General features: G+C 32.4%; 2 protein-coding genes across 2 annotated transcripts; both read right to left on the reverse strand.

The window, feature by feature from the left end:
• Window positions 1-1,035: 1,035 nt before the first annotated feature.
• On the reverse strand, window positions 1,036-1,872 carry LOC131658560 (agamous-like MADS-box protein AGL80). The gene has a single exon (XM_058927839.1). The coding sequence runs from the start codon at window positions 1,846-1,848 to the stop codon at window positions 1,036-1,038; it is 813 nt and encodes a 270-aa protein (XP_058783822.1). The 5' UTR covers window positions 1,849-1,872.
• A 19,284-nt stretch (window positions 1,873-21,156) lies between these two features.
• On the reverse strand, window positions 21,157-21,801 carry LOC131658561 (agamous-like MADS-box protein AGL80). Its single transcript, XM_058927840.1, has one exon. The coding sequence runs from the start codon at window positions 21,799-21,801 to the stop codon at window positions 21,157-21,159; it is 645 nt and encodes a 214-aa protein (XP_058783823.1).
• Between the last annotated feature and the right edge of the window lie 4,292 nt (window positions 21,802-26,093).

Here is a 26,093-nt window from a genome sequence, read left to right on the forward strand (position 1 = left end):
TTTTTTATAAAAAAATTTAAATTTATTTTTAGTATATTTCATTTTTATTTTGGTTCAGTTCGATTCATTTGCCATTTACTTTAATTCTAAATAGTATATTCAACAAAAGTTCGGTTCACTAATTAAAAAAAAATTGATTACTTTAATTTGAGTTAAATTCTATATGACAGTTAAGTTAGATTTCATAGATTTTAAGAATCCTGAATCCTAAACAAATTTGTGACGTTGCTTCATCGCCATTCGCTCCCTTATGGAGATAATAATAAAGGGACTCTAATTGATTGAGAAAACTTCATTAGTTTTAGTTCCTCCTTTTATCTAGTCGAAGTTTCCATTTCAAAATAAGCCAATCCTTATGCAAGACCATTCTCTAAAGTAAAATTATTTTTTTCCAAAACTCGAACTCAACTTCAACAATCCGTTCATTCGTGTGTTCCATGATATGAGATGAATCATTATAAATGTAATACTGCAAATGTATTGAAAGCACACGTAACAGATTCTTCACTCAATCAAACACAAATGGGCAACTTCATTACACTCATGAATTGTCAATAATATACTGGTTTAAAAATATCATACTTACATGTAATTAGAAAAGTCATAATTATAAATTAAAGGGCCTATTGGCTGTGTACGCATGAAGTTATTAGCACAAATTTTCTCAGGTGCCTTGGACCTTGGCATTGTGTAGAAATTACTCGATAAAGACTTTAAAACAAAGGCATAAAGTGGCACACTATTTGTGTTTCATGTCATAATGTAATATATTTATATTAAATAATGAAAAAAATTTATATAAATAAAATTGATGAAAATTACACCATAATGACGAATGGTTGCATCTTCACATGCACACAGAAAACAAAAATTCAAATCATCATATAATAAAAATTTTGGACTAAATTCGCCAGATTTACCTCAAAGAACAAGCATTATCAAGACCATAAACACATGATTTTATTCTAAGATTGTAAATTAGGTCATAATCCATTCGGAAGATTGGCATCTTAATTAAATGGAATTGTTTGAAGTTCACCACCATTCATCATCATTCATCAACATGTCCATAAACATCATGTCATTGTTATTCGTAGCCATCCCAACATGGCCATGACTCATCAATGCCATTTCATCATTATTAGGCTCGGTTGGTGGTGGTGGTGGTGGTGGCGGTGGTGGTAGGAGTGGCAGTGGTGGTGCCGTTTGGAGATTGCCATGACTCATCATTGCAATTTCATCATTATTGTCCGTGGTTGGTGGTAGCAGCGGCGGCAGTGGTAGTAGCAGTGGCGGTTCCATTTGGAGTTGGTCTTGCCTTTGAGCCGTCATGATTTCATTTTCAGAATGATTTTGGTGAATATTCATTTCGTTATCACCTGATTCCAACCTTCTATCAATCTTTTTCAAGTTCTGATCAATCATCCAGGCAAGATCATTTAAACCAGCACCCGACATATCGTTTTGCACGACCTTCCCAGCATCGAGGCATTGAAACATCAGCATGGTCGTCTCATTCTCTCGGTTGTCTCTCGATTGCTTTTTAAGTTTCATTTGAGCCTTTGAAATCCTTTGATTCAGAAAACTATCTTGATTCACCATCTTTTTTCTTTGTTCAAACTCAGGCGATGTCATGAATTTCGAAAGCACATTTTGGACTCCGGACGGCGATGGCCAGACTACAGGATGATGATCGTCGGGGCCATAAATTATTGCACAAGCCTCGATACCGCAAAGGGTTGCTAGTTGATCAACCTTCTTCACTAAACCCTTCTTCCTATTCTTGTATGCTGATTTTCTTGCGGTATTATTCTCAATGAGAGCGAGTTTCAACTTTCTTCTAGCCATGGTTTTGACAAGAAAATAAGATGAAAATCGATAGAGAAAAAGAAGTAAAGTTGATGTTTGTGATTTTTGTTTTCTGAATAATGTGTTGTATTTATAGACCATATGAACGTGGTTAGATGCATGTGTCTTTATTTTCCAGCTGGCATTTTCTTTCAACGGTAAAATGCGTATTTGTTCTTTCCATCCATGTAAGATTTATAAAATCAAAGCTTTTATGACATTTGATATCTTTTTGTTTTTAAAAGGATGTATCTAGAATCATAATCTATAGATACATGTATGTAGATTTATAATATTTGGGATAATTCATAGTATTTATCTAGAATCATAATTTCTCAAATTCAGCACTTGGACTATTCATAGTGGAGAAAGATTTGAGTTTGTTGGGCTACACATAAAGGATGGGCTTCTTTGAATTTTGTTTTGCATAAATATGCAAAGGGAGGTTTGAAGAGGACATCCCTAAGTTGTACATAACATCCCTATTGATTGCTATTATTTAATCTAAAAACATTTATAATCCGTAAAAAAAATATTATGGACATGTAGTAAAAGCAAATTTTCTGATATCCAATTTGAAATTACTGTATCCAATTCGAGTTCTTGCGAGAAATTGTGTACAAATTACGAAAATTTCGGAGGCGATTTATCAGAACTATTGAAGTTTTCTCGTGTTGATCTTAAAAGCCAAATAAATATACCGAAATATCCAAAATTTTCGGTATTAAAAAAAATTTATGGAAATTTTGAAATTTCCTGTATTCCGGAAATTTTGTTTATACTTGAAATTTCCGATAGTTATGCAGAAAAATACTTTACTTGTGTAGGTCAGAAATTCCTCTACAGATTTTACGGAGCTTTTGATCACCACTGATGATGTATGTTTTCTAAGTAACAAATGCAATTTTTAAAGGATTTTCCGTCTTTGTGATATTGATAGTTTACTCTTTATATGTTGTGATTGACATATATTTAAGTCCTGATCTACAGTTTTAGCACGTACACATACTACTGGTAACCATCATGGTATTATTGTTGTCACTGTTCATTCTGTTATGTTAATGGAAGGCCATGGATAAAAGATAAATTAATCATGGGTTGTGAGATAGGAGGAAATTACAAATGAAAGAATGCATCTGAATACAATAGTTTCTTAAAAGGCATTTATAGTATGGAAGGTAAATTTCCATTTACGCTAAAATTTGTTCCTAGTGGTATCAGTTGGAAGGTGATTGTTAGGTGCGAGATGCGCAATCATAAATTATCTGAGGAATTGGAAGGCCATACATATTGGACTGTCTAAAATATTATGAAAGAAATTTTGTAAATAACATGACGAAGTACAATATGACTCTGAGGTACATAGTTGCTGCTTTGAAAGACAGAGATTCAGAAAACCTAACGAGTGTTACCCTAGTGTATAAAGCTATATCTACATATACAACAAGCAAGAGAGGTCCATTAATTAACAGAAATGAAAATGTTGTTAAACCTTACTCATAGAGAAAAATACAAGTGTTAAACTAGAAATTGGGACAACTCAGATGTTGTAGCTGATAGCTTTTGAAAACATCCCGATTCAAGGAAGTTAATAAATATGTTTCATTTGTTATTGATTTTTGATTGCACATTCAAATCAAATAGGTAAAAATATTTGATTGCACATCCTGACACATATTATATATGTTAATTTGTCATTTTGATTATGTGCATCTTGATCGTACAGGTACCAGATACCACTGCTTGGGATTGTTTGCGTTAGATCAATGAATTTGACGTTTTGTAGGTATATTGTTTTTTGACAACTTTTGGATCATTAGGCAAGCATGAAGAAGGCATGGAAAAGCTCAAAAAGCTTATGTTTGCAGCGCAATAGTACTTTTAGAATTGTGGCAGAGAGCTATGATTTTTACCGCGCTAAGATTGCCTAGCCTGCTAAGCACGGCCCCCTTTCCAAACCCAAATATTTTTGCATGCCCGATAAGTGCGCTCAGTTGGCATTGTGGGATTTCACTTTTTGACACCTGTATAAGTAGCAATTTTAGATATTTTTAGCATAATCTCAACTTTCCAAAACACCCAAAACTAACCTAGAGTTAGAAAAAGTCATTTTTCTTCATTTGTAACTTAAAATCAAAGCTTTCAATCTTTTATCCTTTCAATCTTCATTTGTAACCCTCGGTTTTCTGTTGATATTTTATATGTGAACAAGTTGATGATCAATATAGATGTTTAACTTGGCTTTATTTGGTTTATTTTATCTTGAATCTTTATTGAAATATAGTTTTTCATATCTTGACCTAAGTTTTCATCTATCAACAATCAAACTCTAGAATAAGTTTGTGAGTTGATATTCACAAGTATCATGCTTTCAAAGTTATCATATTGACAGTTAGCATGAGACATCATCTAAGGATCAATATGGTAAAACTCACAATAGCGTTTTAGAGATGAAACGTATTGAGAGGATACATGTTTATATTGATTGGAAACAAGTTCAAATTATTTATTAAGAGAATGCATATAACTAGGTTAATGAACCCAAATCTTGACATGATTTTACCAATCGTTTAAAACCTCAACTCTTTTTACTGTCCATTAACACTTTTCATGCAAATCATTATGTTTTGAAACTAAAAACCTTTTACACTATTTTCTTAAAACAATTTCAAATGTAGAACGGCGGTAGTATCACCCAATCCCCGTGGATACGATAAAGAAAATACTTACCCTGTAAAAGTGTTTCAACAACTGTTCATCATAGAATTTTTCTCTATTCACGAATTGAAAACCCAAAGCTTAGGGAATTTATGGAGAACTAATTTCAATTGTTGATTTTCTGTATTCAGCTTCCAATACCTCGAGGTTATAATCATTATAATTCAATTTTTTATCCTTTCAAATTTATTCTATGGTTCTTGCATGCTTAATCCGAATTTCATAGAGTATGTTGACTTAATTTGATTGTTGTATGATCCTTCACTGTAATCACATTAGCATTTTGTGTTTCTTTTCAGCCTTCAAAATCATTTGATTCAGAAAACTCTCTTGTTTCACCATATTTTTTCTTTGTTCAAACTCAGGGTTGTCATGAATTTCATATTGTAGTGAAGTACAAGCAGAATAGAGGAGTTAATGAGAGTCGAAGGAGTCAAGAGGGTGATGTACATCGTTATCCTAGCCTGTGGGAGTATGCCAAGGGCTCACAGGGGAGTCAAACTATGAAGAGATCATGCACACAACCAATTGGAAGTCAACCGCCAAGTATGTCGATTGGTAGCCAACCTTCCACTAAATCTTCAAGATATGTTTACTTGTCACAGTTTCCTACTTTCTTACATCCATATATCGTTGACATTATTGATGTTAGTGACGATAGAAATTTTGGTTTCCAAGCTATTACAACTTTGCTTTGATGGGGAGAAGATTCATGGACTTTGATACAGACGCAGTTAGATACTCAAATTCATCAACACACTCAATTGTTTTCCAAGTTGTTCTTTGACACTATTTCTACATTTAGGAATGCTTTATGAGTAGACCACTTAGGTGTGCAGGTAATGATAAATGGGTGAGGATTCCTTATATGGGTTACCCTATTGATTCTAGATAAATTCTCATATTTTTCTTCCTTTACAAAAGACTTATTATTACATTTTTCCATCTTCCTGTTGGAGACAAAATTATACTAATGATGCAAAAGCATGTGAATTAGTATTTGCGAATCGCTTTAGTTACTGGAAAGACAAAGTTAGGAAGTCATCCTAGTTTGTTTTTTATTCTTGTATGTATGACAGTTATTATATGTATATATTTAGCCGGGTAGCATTTTTATAGATTTAGTAATTCGAGAAAAAGTAATGAAAAAAAGTTGAAAAGGCTTACTGATTTTCTCTTGGAAATTTCATATTTCCGGATATTTTGGCAAATACCATAAATTTCAAAATTTCAAGTAATTTATTTCTTTTGATAAAAAATTTGAAAATTTCGGTGAACTCCCACCTGTTACGATAAAGAAATGTAAATTTTTAAAAAATTTCGGTAATCGGCTGTAATTTTCAAAATTTGATATTAACACGAGAGTATTAAGATAAAAGCACTAGAAAATTTTTGGTGCTAGGTAAAACTTGGGGATGGCAAGCTAAAACATCATGTTTGTGTGGTGCTACTAGGAGATTTTGTTCTCTCATAGTCACTGAAATTTGAACCTCATCAATTGCAATTGCAATGTTTTTGTTATAAAAAAAATACTTGTATAGACACGCACATATATCTATATTCTTAGAAATAATCAATAAGGGGGTGTTATTTTAAATCAAAATTTTAAATTTAATTTCTTTTTAATTGGCATGATGGGGTGGTGATGATAATAAAGGAGAGAGAAAAAATTATTTTTATTATTTAATTAACAAAAAATTGTGGTTGCTTGTTTGTGAACTAAGTGTTATGCTCGTTTCAATACAAGAATTTCTGCTTATTATATTATCCTTACATAATTAAAAACCATTTCACCATTAAGTTGTAACATTTAAAATATTTCCAAAAGTTGAGTGTTTTATCAGAGTTTTAAGCAAGCTACCAAATTTTTACTAGTAAGTATACATTTTTATCAGCAATTTACGTTATATATCATATTTTTCATCAAAAATATGTATTTTTTGACTTTTGAAATGTCTAGTAAAAACTAATGTTTCTCATACATTTTGAAAAAACTGATACAAATACATGGTATTTTGAATAGAGCAGTAAAATTGTATACATGCATACAAAATATTTCAAAATATACGATAGTAGAAAATGTTGAAATGATTAATCAGATTTTTTGAAAAAATATGGTAGCTTAATAGCACTAGTTTTTTAAAAACCTCCTGCATCTACTGAATATTAAGAGGATCTGCAAAATGAAACCAAACTTGAATAAATAAGCATAATATGTTGTAAGAAAAAGTACAGGACTCAGGTTTTCTGAACTTCTACATGTTTGCTTATTACATGTTGGGTTTATTCCCTTACTTATTTGGAATATTTTGATTACTTTATCACATGTTATCTCTTACTTGTTTATATGATATATAATTGTCCTATTTCTGGTGTAGGATTTATTTGATACATCTCAGATGTTTACTTGTGATATATGCCCTTCCATTACATGTTTGGAATATTTTGATGATTGATAGCTTGTTTACCTGTAACATGTCTTATTGTTTCTTGTTTAGGCTCCTTATATCATTGCTTGTTAGATCACATGTCCCCGTAGGTTCTTGATTCCATCTTGCCTAAATATGTGAACTTGGATAGACCTTAAGTTTGAAACCATGCATGATAACACTTAGGTAAAATTCCATGTATCCTAACTCTAGGTCCAGCTTGGTTTGACAACAAATAGGTTTGAGACCCCTTTAGTTTGTGTTCTCTCCTGTTGCATATAATAAAACTAAAATCTAGTTTCTTGATCAAATCATAAAAAACCTAATAAAGGTCAAATCATATTCAAATAATGGGTGGACCACTTGAGGGATTCATCCAATCAAAACACCAGCCAATCCAAGTTAGGGTTCATGCTTGTTGATACCCTTTGATTTTCAGGACGTCTTGGTCCACTAAAAAACATACATCAAACGAAAAAAGAAAGTAGTTTGCAGAACTACGGTGCTCTTATTTTTCTCTTGCACATGGGAGGTACGTAGGCATAGGGTTCAGTAAACCCTAGCGAGCACAATAATAAAAAAACATCCATGCATTGCATTCCCCTAGGTTGTCGGTTTATTTTCATTTACACACCTAGTGAGTTTAGAAACAAAAAGAGTGGATCCTGTGGAGTACCACATATGTGAGGGGTGGTAATACCTTCCCCTCGCATAACCGACTTCCTTACCCATTTCTTTGTAGCGAAACCTCTTTCTTTCTCATTTGAGGTTTGCTGGCATTTCCTTTCCCCTGATGGGATAAACATGTTCAATGGAGACTCTATTTATTTTTCTCAGTAGCGACACAACGGAGCTGCTAAAAAGTCTGCAAAAGTTTTTCATTAAAGTAGGCCTTCAATGAAGGGTTTCCTAAAATGTCTCAACATTTCGAAAAACCGAAATAACTTTAAACTGAAATAAAATCTCTGATTCCTCCATCTTGAACGCCACATTGGATTACTTAATATTCACAAAATATTCAGTAATCTATAATTAAATCAAATATATCCAATCTGCAAAACTGTAAAAGACAAGATGTCAAATTTTTCGTGTCAGAACATCTTGTTCAACACATATCCTATCTGCAAAACTGTAACTGATAAGATGTCTAATCTTTGTGTTTGGACATCTTGTTCAACACATATCCTATCTGCAAAACTGTAACTGATAAGATGTCTAATCTTCGTGTTAGGACATCTTGTTCAACATGTTGCTGCCAAGTTAGTTTTACCAAAATTACTGCTAATCATAATTATAGTGAATTAATAAATTTCTTCCAAAAAATCTGGTAAAAACATAAGAAATCTGGTACAGTTAGATACTCACTGTGCATAAATTGAGTAGTTTGAATGAAAACGAGAGCTTTTCAAAATATTCAAAATGTTACAATGGAGTAATGAAATTAATTTGTATATTTCACAAGGTTAATGTCATAAGTGCATGACATCCAAGGGGACAGATTAAATTTATGTGGTGGTAAGACAGATTCTCCCAAAGGGAGGTTTGTGTGGTGCTATTAGAAGATTTTGTCCTACCACCCCCATTTAAACCTGACATCCCCCCGATTCTTGTGTTTTTACTTTATTACCCTTGCATTTCAAAAAACCCTTTTACTATTCGGTGGTAACATTTAAAATATTTCCAAAAGTTGTCTGTCTTACCAAAAATTTTGAACCAACTACAAAATTTTTACAAGTATACAATTTTAGTAGAAATATATGCTTTATATCAGTTTTCATCAAAATATGCACTTTTATCTGGTTTTTGAAATGTCAGATAAAAAATCATGTTTCCCAAACTTTTTTACTAGTTATTTTGAAAAAACCAATAAAAATGCACGCGTTTTTATCCAATACTTTGAAAAGTCTGATAAAATAGCATATAAGCATACCGAAAATTTCAAAATATTTAATAGGTGAAAATGTTGAGATGGTTAATCGGATTCTTTAAAAAATCGGAGAAAATCACGTTGACTTTTGAATTTTTAAAAAATTTGCTAGTTTATATTTCTTAATATTTTTGCAAAGAGTGCTAGAGGAAAACACAACAAGATTTCTTCTAGGAAGAATGAGAAAGCTACAAATAGGTCTTTTGCGAGGGAAACTAACCCCGATAATTCGCATATCGGGACAGGGAGGGTAGCCCAGGCCGATTCTCAAAGGAGGAGGAAGGCAAAGCAGACACTTGCAACCTACATTATCTAGAATATAAGAGGTATAATTTATGGATGAGGTAGAGATCTTGCTGATGAGCTTAATATTGTGATTGTTGGCGATGTCTAGACAGTACACGAGGAGGTATAGGTTAGGATGACAAAAAGAGGATGGCTGAAGTAAAAGTGACACGTCAAACGTAGACAAAGGATCTAGTTAAATATGAGGTTACTCATCATAGTGATATAAAGATGACTTCTCAGCGTGATACACAAGAAACTCCTACAAATACTAAACCCATAAGGCAAAGAGATGGAAGACCATACATTCACACCCAAGAAGTCTTCTACAAAAAAGACATAACACCTCAAACGGGAAATGCATTTAACCTCAGCTAAAGAAGCAAGGTAACAAATGGCGTCCTGAAAAGTTGCCACATAACACCTCGGTGATTTAAAAATCTTGGGATAAAATTATATGCACATGGGTTCAAACCCCAACAATACCACTTTTATTATTTTTAAAACTAGCATATCTTATCTCTTGATTTATCTAGAAAACCGAGGGGTAAGATTAATTTTTTTTAAAAATTGTTACATCGTTTATCCAGAATATTACATTGTATACACAAAATATTAAAATAAAAATCAAATTCCCTAGATATCTAGTTAAAAATTAAATTCCCTAAAGATTTAGATTTTAGATCTTCGAAATATTGATCTTAGGGAAGATCAAATGTTGGGTGCAAGGTTGTTCTCTATGGATCTTGTATGCATTTGTTTCGGATAAAAAAGGGTAAGATAATTAAAATTAATATTCAAATATATGATTTTAGGCTCAAATAAATATTTTGGAAAACAAACATTAAATTCATATAATTTTTTGCTCTTGTAATACATCATAGAAAACTTTTCCAAGCGTCTTTAGGTTTCATTTAGGCTAATAATGTTAATATTCAACATGCTTTTATAATGAATGTGTGATCAGTGCTTTTTGATGCACATTCTTCTACTATTGTACTTATACATTTTATTAGTTTGATTTATTATTTTTACTATTTTATTCTATTTTTATATTTGAATTTCTTTTTGTCTTTACATATTTTTCATATTTTATTTTTAGCATTAAGTGTTATTTGATAGTTTTTCATTATGCAGACCATAACTTGAGCTAAGAGAATCGGATTGACGCGTTCTGAGATGCATTGAAAAGCTAAGAGAATAATATACAAGTTTTGTGCCTAAGCCAAAATCATATTCGAGTGATAGATTATCGAATAATTCGTTGAAGTTCCACACTTTAGAGAATAACTATTTTTGGGCTGGTTTTTATGTGTTCGACCCAATTAGGTTTAAAGGTGAATTAGTATTACTTTTAGCCTAAATCAGCAACCGTGGGTACTGTTTATCAATGAATTTTTCACTATTCACAAATTGAGAACTCTGAGCTTAGGGAATTCATGGACAACTAATTTTAAGTTTTCATTTACTGTATTCAGGTTCCAATACTTTTAGGTTATAATTTCATAGAAAAAATAATTTCAATTCACTTTTTAGTCCTTTCAACTTTATTCTATGTTTCTTGCATGCTTAATCCGAATTTCATAAAGTATGATGATTCAATGCTATTGTTGTATAGTCCTTGACCGTAATCACGTTAGCATTTGCTTAATTTGTTATCGTGTTTGATTAAATTGAGTTTGCTTAATTTCCGAGAGCTTAAATCCATTTGCTTAATCTGGATAATAGAAACTTACAACACATAATACCTATTGTTCTTGTCAATGAGCTTTGTAATCGAATAGAAATAAATAACCTCTTAGGAGACTAGAATTACAATAAACGATGATAGGTAGAAACAGAATCCGCAATTTACTTTTTAGCTTATTTTTTTAATCATTTATTTACTGTATTTTCTTATACGAAACAAACGCCCCGATAATCGCTTCAGTTGGTTAATAATAATCCAAGAGTTCTTGAGATACGATACGTCGAGTGTCGCTTCCCTTACTACGGTATAAATTACTCATTTTTTCTACCCGTGCGCGACAGTGGATCAATGTCTCTTAGGTTTTACGCGGATCACTAATGGAAAAGTGATAAGCGTTGGTAATCATTAAATGGATGACAAAGATTTGTTGAAGGCCGCTGAAAGAAAAAAAAAAGCTTAACATATCCTTCCGTTCAAATAAAAAGCTTGTTTTTTATTACATTATTTACACAGTACATTAAATATCATTGTTTACTAAAAATCTTTGGTGATATCCAAATTTTGTTGCATAGCCTTTGTTCCCCCCAAAAAACTCCCTAACTTATCTAACTTCTGATAAGTTATTTATTCCCACCATGAGAATTTTTATTTTTTTATTTTCTGCACTTGCAATCCATCCCAGAGATTTGCTTCCTAAGTTCTTAAGCGTATCTAGATCAAAAAATTTCATGGAAAATCCACCAAAAAATATTTTTTTGTAGTTGCAACTCATAAAATGGACGATGGTAAATATTTTCTCTTTTTGGACGGCTACATATAAGTTAGTATTAGGGTAAAATCTTTTCAACGAGGGTTTTTATAATAAAATTTGAATATTATACCCCTCGGCTTTATAAGAAAACTTAGGTAAATTATCTTCTTATTTTAACTATCACCTCTTTTATGAGAAAAGTCAAGGTAAATAATGTTTTTTTCTTTGAAATTACATGGTTTACATAAAATATTAAAATAAATTGTTTGCAACAATTCTTTGCTCTTATTATTGAATATCTTTGCAAATATCCATCTTCTGATAAGTTATCTATTTCAACAATGATAAATTTTCTTTTTAAAGGATAAGATCCCTTCTTTGTTTAACTTTTCAAAGGTTGAGCTCTCTTCTTTGTGTAAGTTGAAGCAATATTGATTTTCTTCTCCCTCGAGGCCTTGTTCAAATTCTCTCACACTATGCGTTTTTTTTCCAATTTGCACAACTTCTACGCATTGACAAATTAGCTCCCCTCACATTCTCTATATACTTACCTTAATAATAGTTTTGCTTTATTCACAATTTTCCATCAAATATTAGTAACTCTCACCTTAGTCCACCAATTTTGCTAAAATGCTACTTTCCACCTTACAACACGTGATTCTTTTAATTTTAATTATTCTACTATAACTTCATTATATAATAATCACATAAATCCCATATAAAATCCTCTAACATCAAATAATTCACATAAATCCCAAATAAAATCCTCTAACATAAAATAATTCACATAAATCCCAAATAATTCACATATATCATATAATATAATTTAAACCACCCAGGTAATTAACTAAATTGAAATAAAAATTTAAATATATAATTTAATCAAATTCTAGCGTTACATTGGAAATCTCGAGCAGGCCTTCTATCATACCCTCGTATAAGACTTGTGATTGAGTCTCCCAGGCTAGAACTCAGTTGTGCTTCTTGGATGTGATTTCAATGTGTGGTCCCATGCAAGGAAACCCTAAGTCCCTCAAACGAGAATTTAATTAGCTTGAGAGATCTAAGCCCCTCAGGCGAAGTCATATGTATCCAAGATGATGAGACTCTAAGCCTCACAAGTGATATGTTGGACCTCTCGAGTGGAGCATCCATGAGGCTCTCAGACATTACTTGTGATTAAGTTTCTTAGGCTCTTTATTTTGAAGTCCAATGAATATTGCCTAAAAGGGCAACAACGACCTTTGCTCTTTATTATGAAGTCTAGCATACAAAATATTTAGGAAAATATTCTTATTGGTCAAGAAATTGCTCACATGTACAAACTCATAATGTATATTAGGAAATTATAAATAGTTTAACAATAATAATAATAATAATTAAGATGGTGAGCATTCCAAATTCTAGGCAAGAGTGGTCCTTTTAACTCCTATAGATTGTATGCCACATGTGGAAGCTTTTGGAATATGCAATATGGAACCTCCAACTTAGGTTGTAGATTTCCCTACTGTGTAGGTAGAACAACTTCTTTTAACACCAGATTGCCTTCTTATATCTCCCCCATCTTGACTTTAGAGTTATACCTTCTTGCAGCTCTATGCTTGGTCGCAAATTCTCTGACATGGGAGACATTTCTCAATTTATCGGTCAGGTCTGCCGCATAATCCAATCTCGCCTAATTTTCTTCTTCTTCTTCAAATAGGGAACATCGCCATGAGGGCACGTCGATTCCCACATGTAGCATGGCATCCGCTCCATAAACCATGGAAAATGGAGTTTCATTGTTGGTTGTGTGCAGGGTGGTGTGGTATGACCATAATATCTTGTGAAGCAATTCTGCTCATAAGCTTTTGGCACCGTCAGGCTTCTTTTTGTGTCTTTCATAATTAATTTGTTTTCTAATTTCACTTGGCTATTGACCTGAGAGTGTAATTGAACAAGAACTTCGTGTGTACTCCCAAATTTTTGAAAAAGAAAGTGATCATAATACTGGTAAACTAGGTTCCATTGTCGGAAACAATATCTACGGGAAGTCCATATCTACGGGAACTGCCAGTTGTGATTTTAGCAATAACTTCTGCTTATATCCATTTGATGAAATAATTGACTCCCACTATAAAGAACTTCAGTTGACTCGGAGCTAGGGGAATGGGCCTAGTATGTACACTAGGATCAAATACAGTTATGAAAAACGGGTTATCGCTTTTATGCATTTGATTTAAATCACAAAAATCCTGATGTGAATCATAGAGGTCTTAGTTTGATACATGAAAAGGCTTGACTCGAATCATATCATGCCTTCAAATCTTTGATTTTAGTTATTTTAAGTATATTCAAATCATATAGTTGTATGACCTGAATTGTATGAATCGAATCATAAAAAGCTTGATCCGAATCACACTAATCAAATTTATAGATTTTTAAGTCTTGATTAAAATCATTCACTCTTTTGACTAGACTCATACCATTTTCTCTTGACTCGAATCAAATGCGTATTTTTCTCATTTTTGTGCCTTATCTCCAACTCATATATAAATCATTTTTTTCAAATCTATCTTATAACCATCATATGATTTAAAACTCACAACACACATTTTCTCTCAAACTTTCAAAAGCATTTTGAGTCTTGTTTTGAGTTTACAATTAAAATCTCTCTTCATCTTTAACCTCTTGCATTTTCCATTTTTTTTAACTAACTTCTCATCTTAGGGTGTGATATATCTACGAGGAGGATTGTTTAATGTGTAACATCTTGTGAAGTTTTTTGAAAATTAAAGTGTTGGCATCTTTTTGTTGTTATAGCTGGGATCGATAATCCAGTGGAAAATGAAAGAGGTTCTTCTTTCCAAGATTACATTGTTAGAGCTGTGTGGAAGCTGCGACAGACGAAGTTGAAGTTTTTCTCATATTCAAATAGTTTAAGTCTCAAGAAACCTATACAGCCGAGTAAAGGTCGCTATATAACGAAAACTTAGAGCATCATTCTTGAAGCTGGCAGATAAAGTTGAGACGGAGTAAAGATTTTGCAGAATTTAATGTCAACTGATGTCTGTAGTTAAAAAGAAAACATATTTAAGTTTTTTATTAATAGAACTTGTGTAATATTTCAAAAATCATAGTGGAAAATAATAAATTTTCAATGATTTAAGTCTCGAATCGTGATTTTATAATAAAATCTGTGTAATATTTCTGAAATCATAAAGAATGGAGTAGGCATAAACAAGGACAAAGTGCCGAACCACTATAAATCCGGTGTACTATCTCTGATTCCCTCTTTCTTTTTATATTTTTTTAGGATTGCATGATTTGATTTAATTTTTTCTTAGAATCGCATAATATTAGGATTTATCGTGTTGGTAACAATTTCAAATATAAATTTTAGTTACGTATTAGATTGAGATCCTAAAAGATTCTTACTTTTGATTAACCTTGTAAACTGTATTGTTAAATTTCTTACTCAATTCAAATACTCGGTTTACACTTCTTGTATAACACTATAACAAATTTGTCTTTTAGCAGCGCATCTACGAAAGTGCTTTTGGGAAAAGCGCTGCTATAGGTTGCGCTAAAAACAGAACTAAAAGACAAGGGAAAAAACACTGGTAAAGGGGGGTACGAGAGCGCTTTCTAAAAAGCGCTGGTAAAGGGGGGGGTACGAGAGCGCTTTCTAAAAGCGCTGGTATAGGGCACCTTAAGAAAGCGCTTTTAAAATCGCTGCTATAAGTGTAGGATACGAAAGCGCTTTTATTCTAAAAAGCGCTGGTATAGGTTGGTTACTAAGGCGCTTTTGAAAAGCGCTATCTCGTAGCTAATTTAAAATTAAAATTTCTAAAACAAAATTAACAAAACACGCTATTTGCCTTCACTATTCTTCTCTAAGATAAGGAAACCCATATCTCCCTCCGCGCTACTGCTACTGTTCATCACTACTTCTCGCCCAAAATCGCCGCCGTAGAGCCCTACAATCATCTCCTTCTCTTCCCTGCAACGACATTTATCCAACAACCACCTAAAGCATATAATCAACAACAATAGCTAAGCAGCAAAGACCACACACGAAGATAACAACAATCTTCCCATTCTGCATAGCTGAGTCCGAATCGATTTTGATTTTCACATCAGGTATCTTTGATTTCTAATGAATCTTGTTCGTTTAGCTGGGTATGTTGAAGTTTTAGGGTTTTGTGCTCGAATTTTGAATACCGTCATTGCAATTGGCGTGGAATGGTTGATTCTCTATGCTTTTAGGGTTTATTTATTCAATCAAAGGTTTTATCGATTTTTAATTTTCTTGTTCAATTGCTGATGATGTTTGTTTTCTTGCAGCACCTTCCTTCGCCGGAAAACGCAGCCGGACTCAGTCGTCGGTCGCCACAAACTCTAACAAACTCCATCCAGGTTCTCCTCTTTTCTTTTTTGATTATTCTTTTCTTTTGGATACAATTCCAGTACGATTTGCACTTAAGAGAATCGCGCCTCAAAAAAGCAGAACTAATATCCGCAACGCGATTCCGCGTAGTGCTCGGCTTAACTAATGACTGCAATTTGATCATTTTAACGTGCATCTAGTTAGTGTAGAAACTTCAAACTGGAAGTATTAGCTCTGTTAATTCGTTAATTTAATAGATTCCATAAAACCTCATTTTGCACATGGTTGTCCGGATTTTTCAATAATAATATTTGCAGTTTAATGATGAGCAAAAGGCAAATGGTGTTATTTTAATCGATTAGTCTCATAGCTAATGAGGGTTAAACTTTCTTCTGATTGACATTGTATACTCTCCCTGTTTGTCTTTTAGGAGAATTTATCAAATTTGATTTATGCATAAATCTATTAGGAACTACTAGTTGTGCATTCCTCTTAGAGTAAATATTATTATAAGACACACACTTGTTAATGAGAATAAGAAGTTGAGTTTCCACCTTAAAGTCTTACTTAAATGATGTGAAAGTCTAGTTCCAAATCTAGATAACGAAGAGTAAAAGAAAACAATAGTTTATTTTATTTTATTACTTTGGTAAAATTTAGTTGGAACTAACTTTCGTTAATAGTGAATTCTATCAACACATGCAACTCTTAGATTCAAAATTTGACGATGACAAAACAAAACTACTAAGAATTAATACCGAATCCGCGACAATGACAACGATAAACTCCACTTAGTTCTCTCACAACAGCTTGAAATTAGTTTAATGTCATATTTACAAAAGAAATTGGAATTGATTTGAATTATAGCATGAGTTATTGAGTTTCGTTCTCATTTGTGAATCGATGACCATATTTACAATTGTGTTTACTTGACTTTAAATATGTTTAGCACCATATACATAATGCTTATTTTTTACAATGTTGTTATGATTCTTGATGTCAATGTTGTTAATCATTAAGTGATGAACTTACTAACTTTGCGAATTTGTTATAGGGGTTACTTGTGAAGAGTGAAAGTTTGATCGTTTTTCAAGAATCTTACATTGTGTGGGTCTAGAAGTTGCTTACTTCTATACAGGTAATTAATTGTTCTCTCTCGTCAAAGTAATTAGTTGTGCTTTGAATGAACTGCTATGATGGATCGTTTCCACTTTAATTAGTTACTTACTTCTCTACTTATGAATGATCTGTAATTAGTGGTTGAGTCAGTTTTTATTGTATGAAATTTTTTATAATAGAAGTTTTCTTTCCTTTAAATTAGCAGTGTTTCCCATCCTAGTTCGATGGACAGTTGATGTTGTATTAGATCATGATGCGGTGCTACCGGTACCCGACATGGTCTCAGAGACAACATTGTTGCGTGATGCAAAAGGGTCATTTGTTGCATGGCCCTCGGAGCTAATTTTCATTGGTGATGAGGTATGTTGAAAACCATTATGAATCATTTAGTTTTCGAATGTCAATTCTGAACCGTTACGTTAACTATTTTTTACTTGATAATTTTATACTACTCCTACAAAACCTGCAATTAAGGGTAAAGGGATTTTGCAGGAGGACGAGTCTGTTGCATCACTGAAAGAGGTACATTTAAAGTGTTAATATATAATCTGAATTTAGAACTGCATGATTTTATAATTTACCTAAGTTATATGATTTTTAGGTATCTGCTCGGGGGTCACAACAAGTGACGCAGCAAGTTCGTAGCGTACCACCCAAGGAAAAGGGTCCTCCGAAGCCAGGGGCAAAAAGAGGTGATGCTTTTGTGCCTCGATATCGGCAGACGCTCGGAACACTTGTTGATATGTCAGATTTGACGAATGGTGCTTTCCGTGAAATTAATATGGATGAAGCTGTCTTTGATATTGAATTCCTCGAAAATATTGCACTAGATGACATGCATGTGATTTTTTTGCATGACCAACTAGGCGTCGGTAATGTTCACTCATACATCCGGTAATCCGATGAATATATTATTTAATTAGTTGAACAATTTATTTACACATTTTAATGAAAATAATCTAATGTTTATTATGTTTTTATTTAAGGTTGTTGTATGACAAAGTGTTGTGCGGGACTGAATTGCCAAACAGATTCCATTTCATGTCTTCCGCACATTGCAGCGGACAGACAATTGCTACGGAGCCGGAATCAGGTAGACAGCGCTTAGTCGATAGATTTCTGACCACCGACAATACAGAAAGTCTGTTTCTTTGGGCGTATAATACCCGACTAGTAGGGTTAGTTTCTCATTCTTGGTTCATCTAATCTTTGTTTTGCGTAGAAAACTTTTCATATAAACTTTTGTTTTAATTTATAGAGCACACTGGTTGTTGCTTGCTCTCAACCCTATAAGAGAAGTGGTATCTTTTCTGAGTTCGGTAGATGGTGAGTGGACCAATTATCCGGCTATGAAGTCAATGATTGATACGTAAGTGGGATCGTTCTAAATATTCGTGTATATTTATATATTTAATTATTTGTGAGATTGATCTAAATATATGCATTTATAGTTTTGTTAGATTAATACAAGTGTTTCGAAGTCAAAGAGACGCACAGGTATCCCGGACTAAATCAAACAACATTACTTGGATCAAAGTGCAGGTACATTAATTTTCACAATTTTGCTTATAATAGTTATGCTACTTGATAAAACAAGACAACTATAAAATCTTATTTGTTTTTCTATGTAGTGTCCGCAATAGCGAAACAGTTATGATTGCGGATACTTTGTTTTGAGGTTTATGAAAGAAATCATTCAAACGAATCAATTAGAGATTCCAATCACGGTATGGATTTATAACTTAAGATAATATCTTATAATTTATTACATTTAACTAAATCATTCATATTATGTTTTTGTTATGTAGTACTTTGATGACTTCTATGCTGCTTCTTACACGAGACTTAAGTTGGAAGAAATCAAAGAGGAATTGTGTCAATTTTATATTCAGCAACTATTCATGTAGGTATGAATACATCATTGTGTGAAAAGTTTTATGAATACATTATTTTGATAATGACTTTGTGTTTGGGTTTCTTTGGTAGATGTTGGTTCATTTTGCTTAATATTAGTTGACGATGATGACGTTGTTATATGAATCAAGTTTGTTTTTGTTGTTGTTAAGTGGTGCTGATAGTTTGATTTGAGACTGGATTGATGACACATTACATTGGTGGATTGAGTTGCAAATCACATGAAATTGTTTCTAATAATATTGTTGATGTTACTGAATGACAATTTGTTTTCTTGGAAAATTTGAAGTATAGATGTTGGAGCCTTTAATTGACAGTGTTGTTCTGTTCATACTTTGCAGGACCAGGACCGTGCGCTCGTCGGATTTTTTACATTTCGGACTTATATTCAGATTTAGTTATTGTTAGAGATGAGTTAGTTATATGTATCTGATTTAGTTTGTTTGACATGAGTTAGTTACATGTGAATTGAACTATAATGGTGTATATATATTATTTTGGATTATAATGGTATTATATTAGTATATATATATATATATATATATATATATATATATATATATATATATATATATATATATATTGTCCTACCTATGGTTGAAAATATTACAGGTTAAAAATATATTACAGGTCGAAAATAAATATAGGTTGAAAATATTACAGGTTGAAAATATATTACAGGTCGAAAATATTACAGGTTGGAAATAAATATAAATTACACGTCGAACTGGGAGGCTTAAATTATAGGTTGCACTTTAAAATACTGCATTTAGCAACGACAGCGCTTTCAAAAACGCTCTTAAAGGGCTACCTACAAAAGCGCTTTATAACTAAAAGCGCTGCCTAAGATAAAAAAAGCGCAACCTACGAAAGCGCTTCTGGAAAAAGCGCTGCTATAGGGGGGGCTACGAGTGCGCTTTTCTGGATAAAAGCGCTGCTATAGGGGAGGCTACGAGAGGGCTTTTCTGGAAAAAGAGCTGCTATACGGGAGGCTACGAGAGCGCTTTTTTGGAAAAAGCGCTGCTATAGGGGGATACGAGAGCGCTTTTCTGAAAAAGCGCTGCTGTAGGGGGGGCTACGAGAGCGCTTTTGGAGTTTCAAAAGTGCTGTCGTTACCTACGGCAGCGCTGGCTTTGGCAGCGCTTTTAAGCGCTCTAAAAGCCCAAAAAAAGCGCTTTAGAAGCCCTTTTACGTTGTAGTGTAAATTGATTTTTGCTCAATTAAAATGTTAACAGATTTAGTATTTTTATCTATCGCACATTTTAAGTTTTTGATTAAGTGTATATTATGATCAATTCAAAAAACATATATTTTACACTGAAATTCCGCTATGCCGAACCATTTTTATCAAACTTTAATGTTTTAAAAATAAATGTTTTTAAAATGCTCTTTTTAAGAAAGGTCTATTCAACACACTCCGCCCCTTTAGACTATTCGAGTCGGTATTCTCTCCATAAACCTCTTAATTAATAAGTTTCACTCTACATAGCACAAACTGAATTCTAGAGGTTGGTTTAGCACCCACTTCCAACACCTACGTAATAAGTTTTCTAGCTTTGTAAAACAAGCATCGTTCCATTCCATACATCCCTCTTGAAGGCTGTAAAAGACTCGGACCAAAAGAAATGCATGCGTATTGAATCTCGAAGGATAAGAGAAATGCTTGGAAATGATGGAAGCATGAAGATGATTTAATATGCAAGAGGAGAAACACAAAAAGCTAGAGAGGAGTTCACAAACATAGGTGTTGATAACAAGTCAAGTTTGCTTTCCATCTATTCTAATATTTCATATGAAGAATGGTTACGTCTCTCCAGTCTCCACCCTTACTAGTTTTATCTCCTTTATCTAGTCGTTTTTTCCATTTCACAATAAACCAATCATCATGAAAGTGCAAAAGTATTGAAAGCAAAGCACACACAATTACATAAAAGATGTGAAAGTTACACCATAATGACCAATGATTGAATCTTCACATACACACAAAAAAAATTTCAAAAACATAAATTATCAAATAATTCAAAATTTAGACTAAACTCGTCGTATCCACCTGAAAGGATATGCATCATAACCAAATGGAATTGTTTCATGTCCAGCGCCATTTTGTCATATCCATCCCAACCTACTCATCATTGCAATTTCATTATTTTCAGGTGTGGTTGGTGGTGGTGGCGGTGGTGGTAGTAGTGGCACTGGCGGTGCCATTGGGAGTTGGACTTGGCTTTGAGAAGCCATGACATGACTCTCACTTTGATTTTGGTGAATAATATTTTCATTATCAACTGATTCCATCCTTCTCCCAATCGCCCTCAAATTATGATCAATCATCCAACAAAGATCATTCAAATCACCCATCGACATATTGTTCTGGACGATGTTCCCAGCACTGAGACACTGAAACATGAACATGGTTTTCTCTTTTTCTTTGTTGTCTCTTTGTTCTTTTTTAAATTGCTTTTCAGCCTTCAAAATCATTTGATTCAGTAAACTCTCTTGAATCACCATATTTCTTCTTTGTTCAAACTCCGAAGTCGTAATGAATTTCGAAAGCACATTTTGTACTCCACAAGGCGATGGCCAGATCTCCGGTTGTGGATCGTAGGGGTCATAAATTATGGCAGATGCATTGATACCGCAAAGGGTTGTTAGTTCATTTACCTTCTTCATTAAACCATTCTTCCGTTTCTTGTATGCTACTTTCCTTGCGGTATTGTTCTCAATGAAAGCAAGTTTCACCTTCTTTCTAGTCATGGTTTTGACAAAATAAGATGAAAATTGATAGAGAAAAAGAAGAAAAGATGGTTGTGAGTTTTCCGGCTGTGATTAATGTGTTGTATATATAGACCAAACTCGACATTCCTATGTCTCTTTCCAACTGGCATTTCTTTCAACGGTAAAATGCGCAGGGCCGGCCCTAGGGGTAGGCCACCAAGGCTACCGCCTAGGGCCTCACATTTTTATTCCATATATATGTAATTCTATTTAATTGATTTTTTTAAAAAATAACTTTTTAAATTATATTATATATTAATTAAATAAAAACAACACCTATTTGAAAGATATAATAATAACAAACATCTACGATGTATATTTTTCAATTTATTATTTTAAAAATTAATAATAATTTTTTTAAACTTTATATTTAAATATTTTCTTTTATAATCGTGAAATTGTTTTTCAATTATGTCTTATTTATTAACCAATGAGAAGAATGTTTAAATGAGTTAATTGTATTATTAATTAAAATAAAATATTAAATAAAATTAATTATAATAATTTAATATTTTACACCTTAAAACATCTAAATTATATTAATTTTTTATTTTTTTTTACTATATTAAAAATATTTACTTTTAAATTTCGCCTCAGGCCTCAAGATGTGTTGGGCCGGCCCTGAAAATGCGTCTTTATTTCTATTCCATTCATATAGATGTATAAAATGGAAGCTTTTATCATGACATTTAATTTTTAACAATTTGCAATATTAGTATAAAATCTTATCCAAGCAAGGATGACATTTAGTATCAAGAATCATAATCCCTATAGATTCATGCACGTTGATTTATAATATAAAATAAAACGAACAACTGAATGCATATCCTTTGAGTAAATTGAAAAAATTAACAAAGAAAGAAAGAAATGAACAAAGAAAGAAATTTTAACTGAAAATATGACCAAAAAAAGGAAAAAAATAATAATTTTTTTAATTAAAAATTAATTATAAAATAATTATATTTCAAAAATTTGGGAAATTAATATTAAAATGCTAATGTAAATTAACTTTTTATTGAAATTTTCATGTTGTTAAAATGCATCATAACAGTTGAAATTAAATAAAAAAATGGATATTAGTGTAAATTATGTGATGAATTTATACCCCGTGTTTTTTTATAAGCAAATATATATTAATAAATTATGCTGTTTTCTTAGCTTTTCCCTTTAATTTTTGCTGAAACCGCTTTATGTTATCTGCTAACAATTCTGTTTCTTCCTCCGAAGAATTCCAATCCACTTATACACCTTACTCCATACTTGAAATACAACAGAACATCGCAAAAAAAAAAGATGCAGAGTCATTTCTACAAGATTACTCCTCTTCTAGACAGTTTAACTCTGGTAGGGAGTCTGTTCAGAATTAATCTCCAACCGAACAAATGGATTTTACTTGTAACATTTGAATTTAACAACTTAGCCATCTCTCAAAGTATGGTCTTTTTCCACTGTGTTTGTGCAGTACAAATATCATCCAATCTCAAATAACTAGCTTTAATAGAAAATCCATGTATTTTTCTTCATTGCACAAAATAATCCTCAAATTCCTGATTTGGTGTGAATAAATGCATGATTTTAAATACCACCTCCAATTCCATACCTTTAGCTTCAGATAGCGAGGTAACTTTGGACTTATACCTCGACAAGCACACAAGTATAAATCTGAAAACCGATTGTACAAAGGAACATGACCTATCTACATGTCCCTCCAAAAATCAATACATTGCCCATTTCCTTACTTGCATGGGATACTATGTGAAAAACAATTTTGCTCCCCCTCCATAGAACCACTAGCCATCCTTAAATTCTTCCATCATAATGAATTCTTTCTACTGTTTACTAATCAACTAACATCTAAAATTTTAGATTTGTTCTCACCATCATTTGTAGGACAAAAGTTCATACCAAACACCGTTGTGATCATTAAGAATTCTTTAGTTCCCCTTCTTACTGTGAGAAAAATAAAAGATATGGTAAATATTTGTCAAAAGATTTTACATCAGACATTTATTTCCAACAATATAAAAAATATATGAAAAAATGAAAATGTATAACACAATGGCAGCATTGTAAATAAGAAAAATAGGCGGTGACAGAATTGTAAATAAAATAAAAACATTGTTATAAGGGATTTTACATCGGGCCTAGATAATACCTTATGTGAGAAATGTTACGCATTGTGGGCCTTCTTAAGGGATCTTGTTATAAGGAAAAACACATTGATTTCGCTAAAAACAATATATTACATCGAACCATTGGGGCAACTGATGTTAAAAACAATATATTACATCGGATATTAAATATTGAATATATTTTTTTAAAAAAAATTGGATTTTTTGTTCACATCAGACATAACATTCAACTGATGTAGTATGTGGATTTTTCACATCGGGTTGTGGCCTGACGTAAAATATCTTTGATGTACTACATCGCTTAGAATTAACATCGGACCCAGGCCCGATGTAAAATGTACTTTTCGCCCGATGTAAAAAAGTATTTCCTACACTAAAAAGAGATTAATAGAAATCATAAAATAATAAAGTTTTTTCAAGGAAAAGATTATGTTATTGAATTGCCAAAAGTTGAAAAATACTACAAAATATATAGAGCTATGCAATAAACTTGCTTGTTGAAGTAGAAATAAAATCCAAAGCAAATCTACTCTAGATAGTAGACATCATTCGCTTTGGTCAACTTTTATTATCTTAACAAGTAAGAATCTAATCATTATAGTAAGTGCTTTGGTCAACTTTTATAAACTATCCATTTCTAACACTCTTCTTTGATATTTTTCTTGAATACTCCAAGCATTGATCTCAATTCTTCAAACTTTCCCTTAGAAAGTGCTTTGGTCATTATATCTGCAATCTGAATTTTTGAATTGCAATGCTACAGACTATTTTTTTTTACTTTTCAGCTTCTCTAATAGCATGATATTTAACCTGGATGTGTTTGGTTCTTCCATGCTTGACTGAGTTCTTAGCTATGGCTATAGCAGAATTAGCATCCGCGTCGACATGACAGTAGCTTTGTTTTGAAATTGTCCCACATTTGTTCAAATTTTCCTTAACGAAATAGTTTAATTTGTTGAAGCAGAAGTAGAAATATACTCCGCGTTAGCTAATGATTGGACGAAAATTTATTGTTTCTTTGAATTCCACGAGAGCATAACACTGCCAAAAAACAAACCATAACTAGAGGTACTTTTTGCATCATCTACACTGTCAGCCCAGTCGATATATGCATATCCTAGGAGGTCTTAACTCTCATTTTTTAAAAACACAAACCATAATCACTCATTCTTTTTTGTACCTCAAAACTCTCTTAGTTGCACCAAAATGAACTTAACTTGGAGAATGCATGAATTTGGAAAGTAAGCTAGAAGCAAACATTATATCAAGTGTGGTCGCTGAAAGATACAACAAACTTTCAATTATACTTCTATAAATAGAAGCATCTGCACTATTATCACCATCATGCTTTGATAATTTTTTATTCACAACCACAAGTGTGGAAACAGACTTGCATTTAGCCATAGGAAACTTCTTTAATACCTACAAAGCATATTTCTTTTGAGAAACAAAGATTCTGACACTTGACTGAAAGATCTCCATTCCCAAAAATATTTCATTTCACCCAAATTTGTCATCTCAAATTCATTCTCCATAGCTTGTTTGAATTGACTTAGAGAATTGGATCCAATCCCTATAGTCAACATATCATCAACACTATTAGTTTCACTTTATTCTGTGACCTCTTCACATACAAAGTAGCCTCATTTTCACTTCTTTTAAAACCTTTTTTCAAAAGATAGTTATCAATTCTGCAATACCATGATATTGGTGCTTGTCTTAAGCCATAGAGCGATTTGTGAAGCTTGTAAAATTTATTTTCACTTCCTACAACCATAAAGCTTTCATGTTGGTCGACATAAATGTTTTCATCAAGCAATCTATTTTAAACATCTGATTTAACATCAATGTAGATGTTTTCATATTGGCTGCATTTTATGGTAAACCATTCCTGTGTTTTGATGTCTCGACTAATGTCATAACATGCTATGTGTAGTGTTTTGCAGGTTTATATGTTTGTGCTAATACAAGATTTAATTGGATGTCATGATCGATGTCATGACATCAGTAATTAACAGCAGTGGCTGTTATATTTAGATGTTATGTTTCCTTATTTATCTCAGGCTACATTATAGGAAACTTTATATTTTGTGCTGAATGGGTATTCTAGAAGATTTCGTCTACAACACATATAAGTTA

The sequence above is a fragment of the Vicia villosa genome, linkage group LG3, assembly GCF_029867415.1.
Source record: "Vicia villosa cultivar HV-30 ecotype Madison, WI linkage group LG3, Vvil1.0, whole genome shotgun sequence".
NCBI lineage: Eukaryota > Viridiplantae > Streptophyta > Magnoliopsida > Fabales > Fabaceae > Vicia > Vicia villosa.

Coding starts and splice junctions, on each gene's coding strand:
- LOC131658561 (XM_058927840.1), bottom strand. CDS start 21,801: ATGACTAGAAAGAAGGTGAAACTTGCTTTCATTGAGAACAATACCGCA.
- LOC131658560 (XM_058927839.1), bottom strand. CDS start 1,848: ATGGCTAGAAGAAAGTTGAAACTCGCTCTCATTGAGAATAATACCGCA.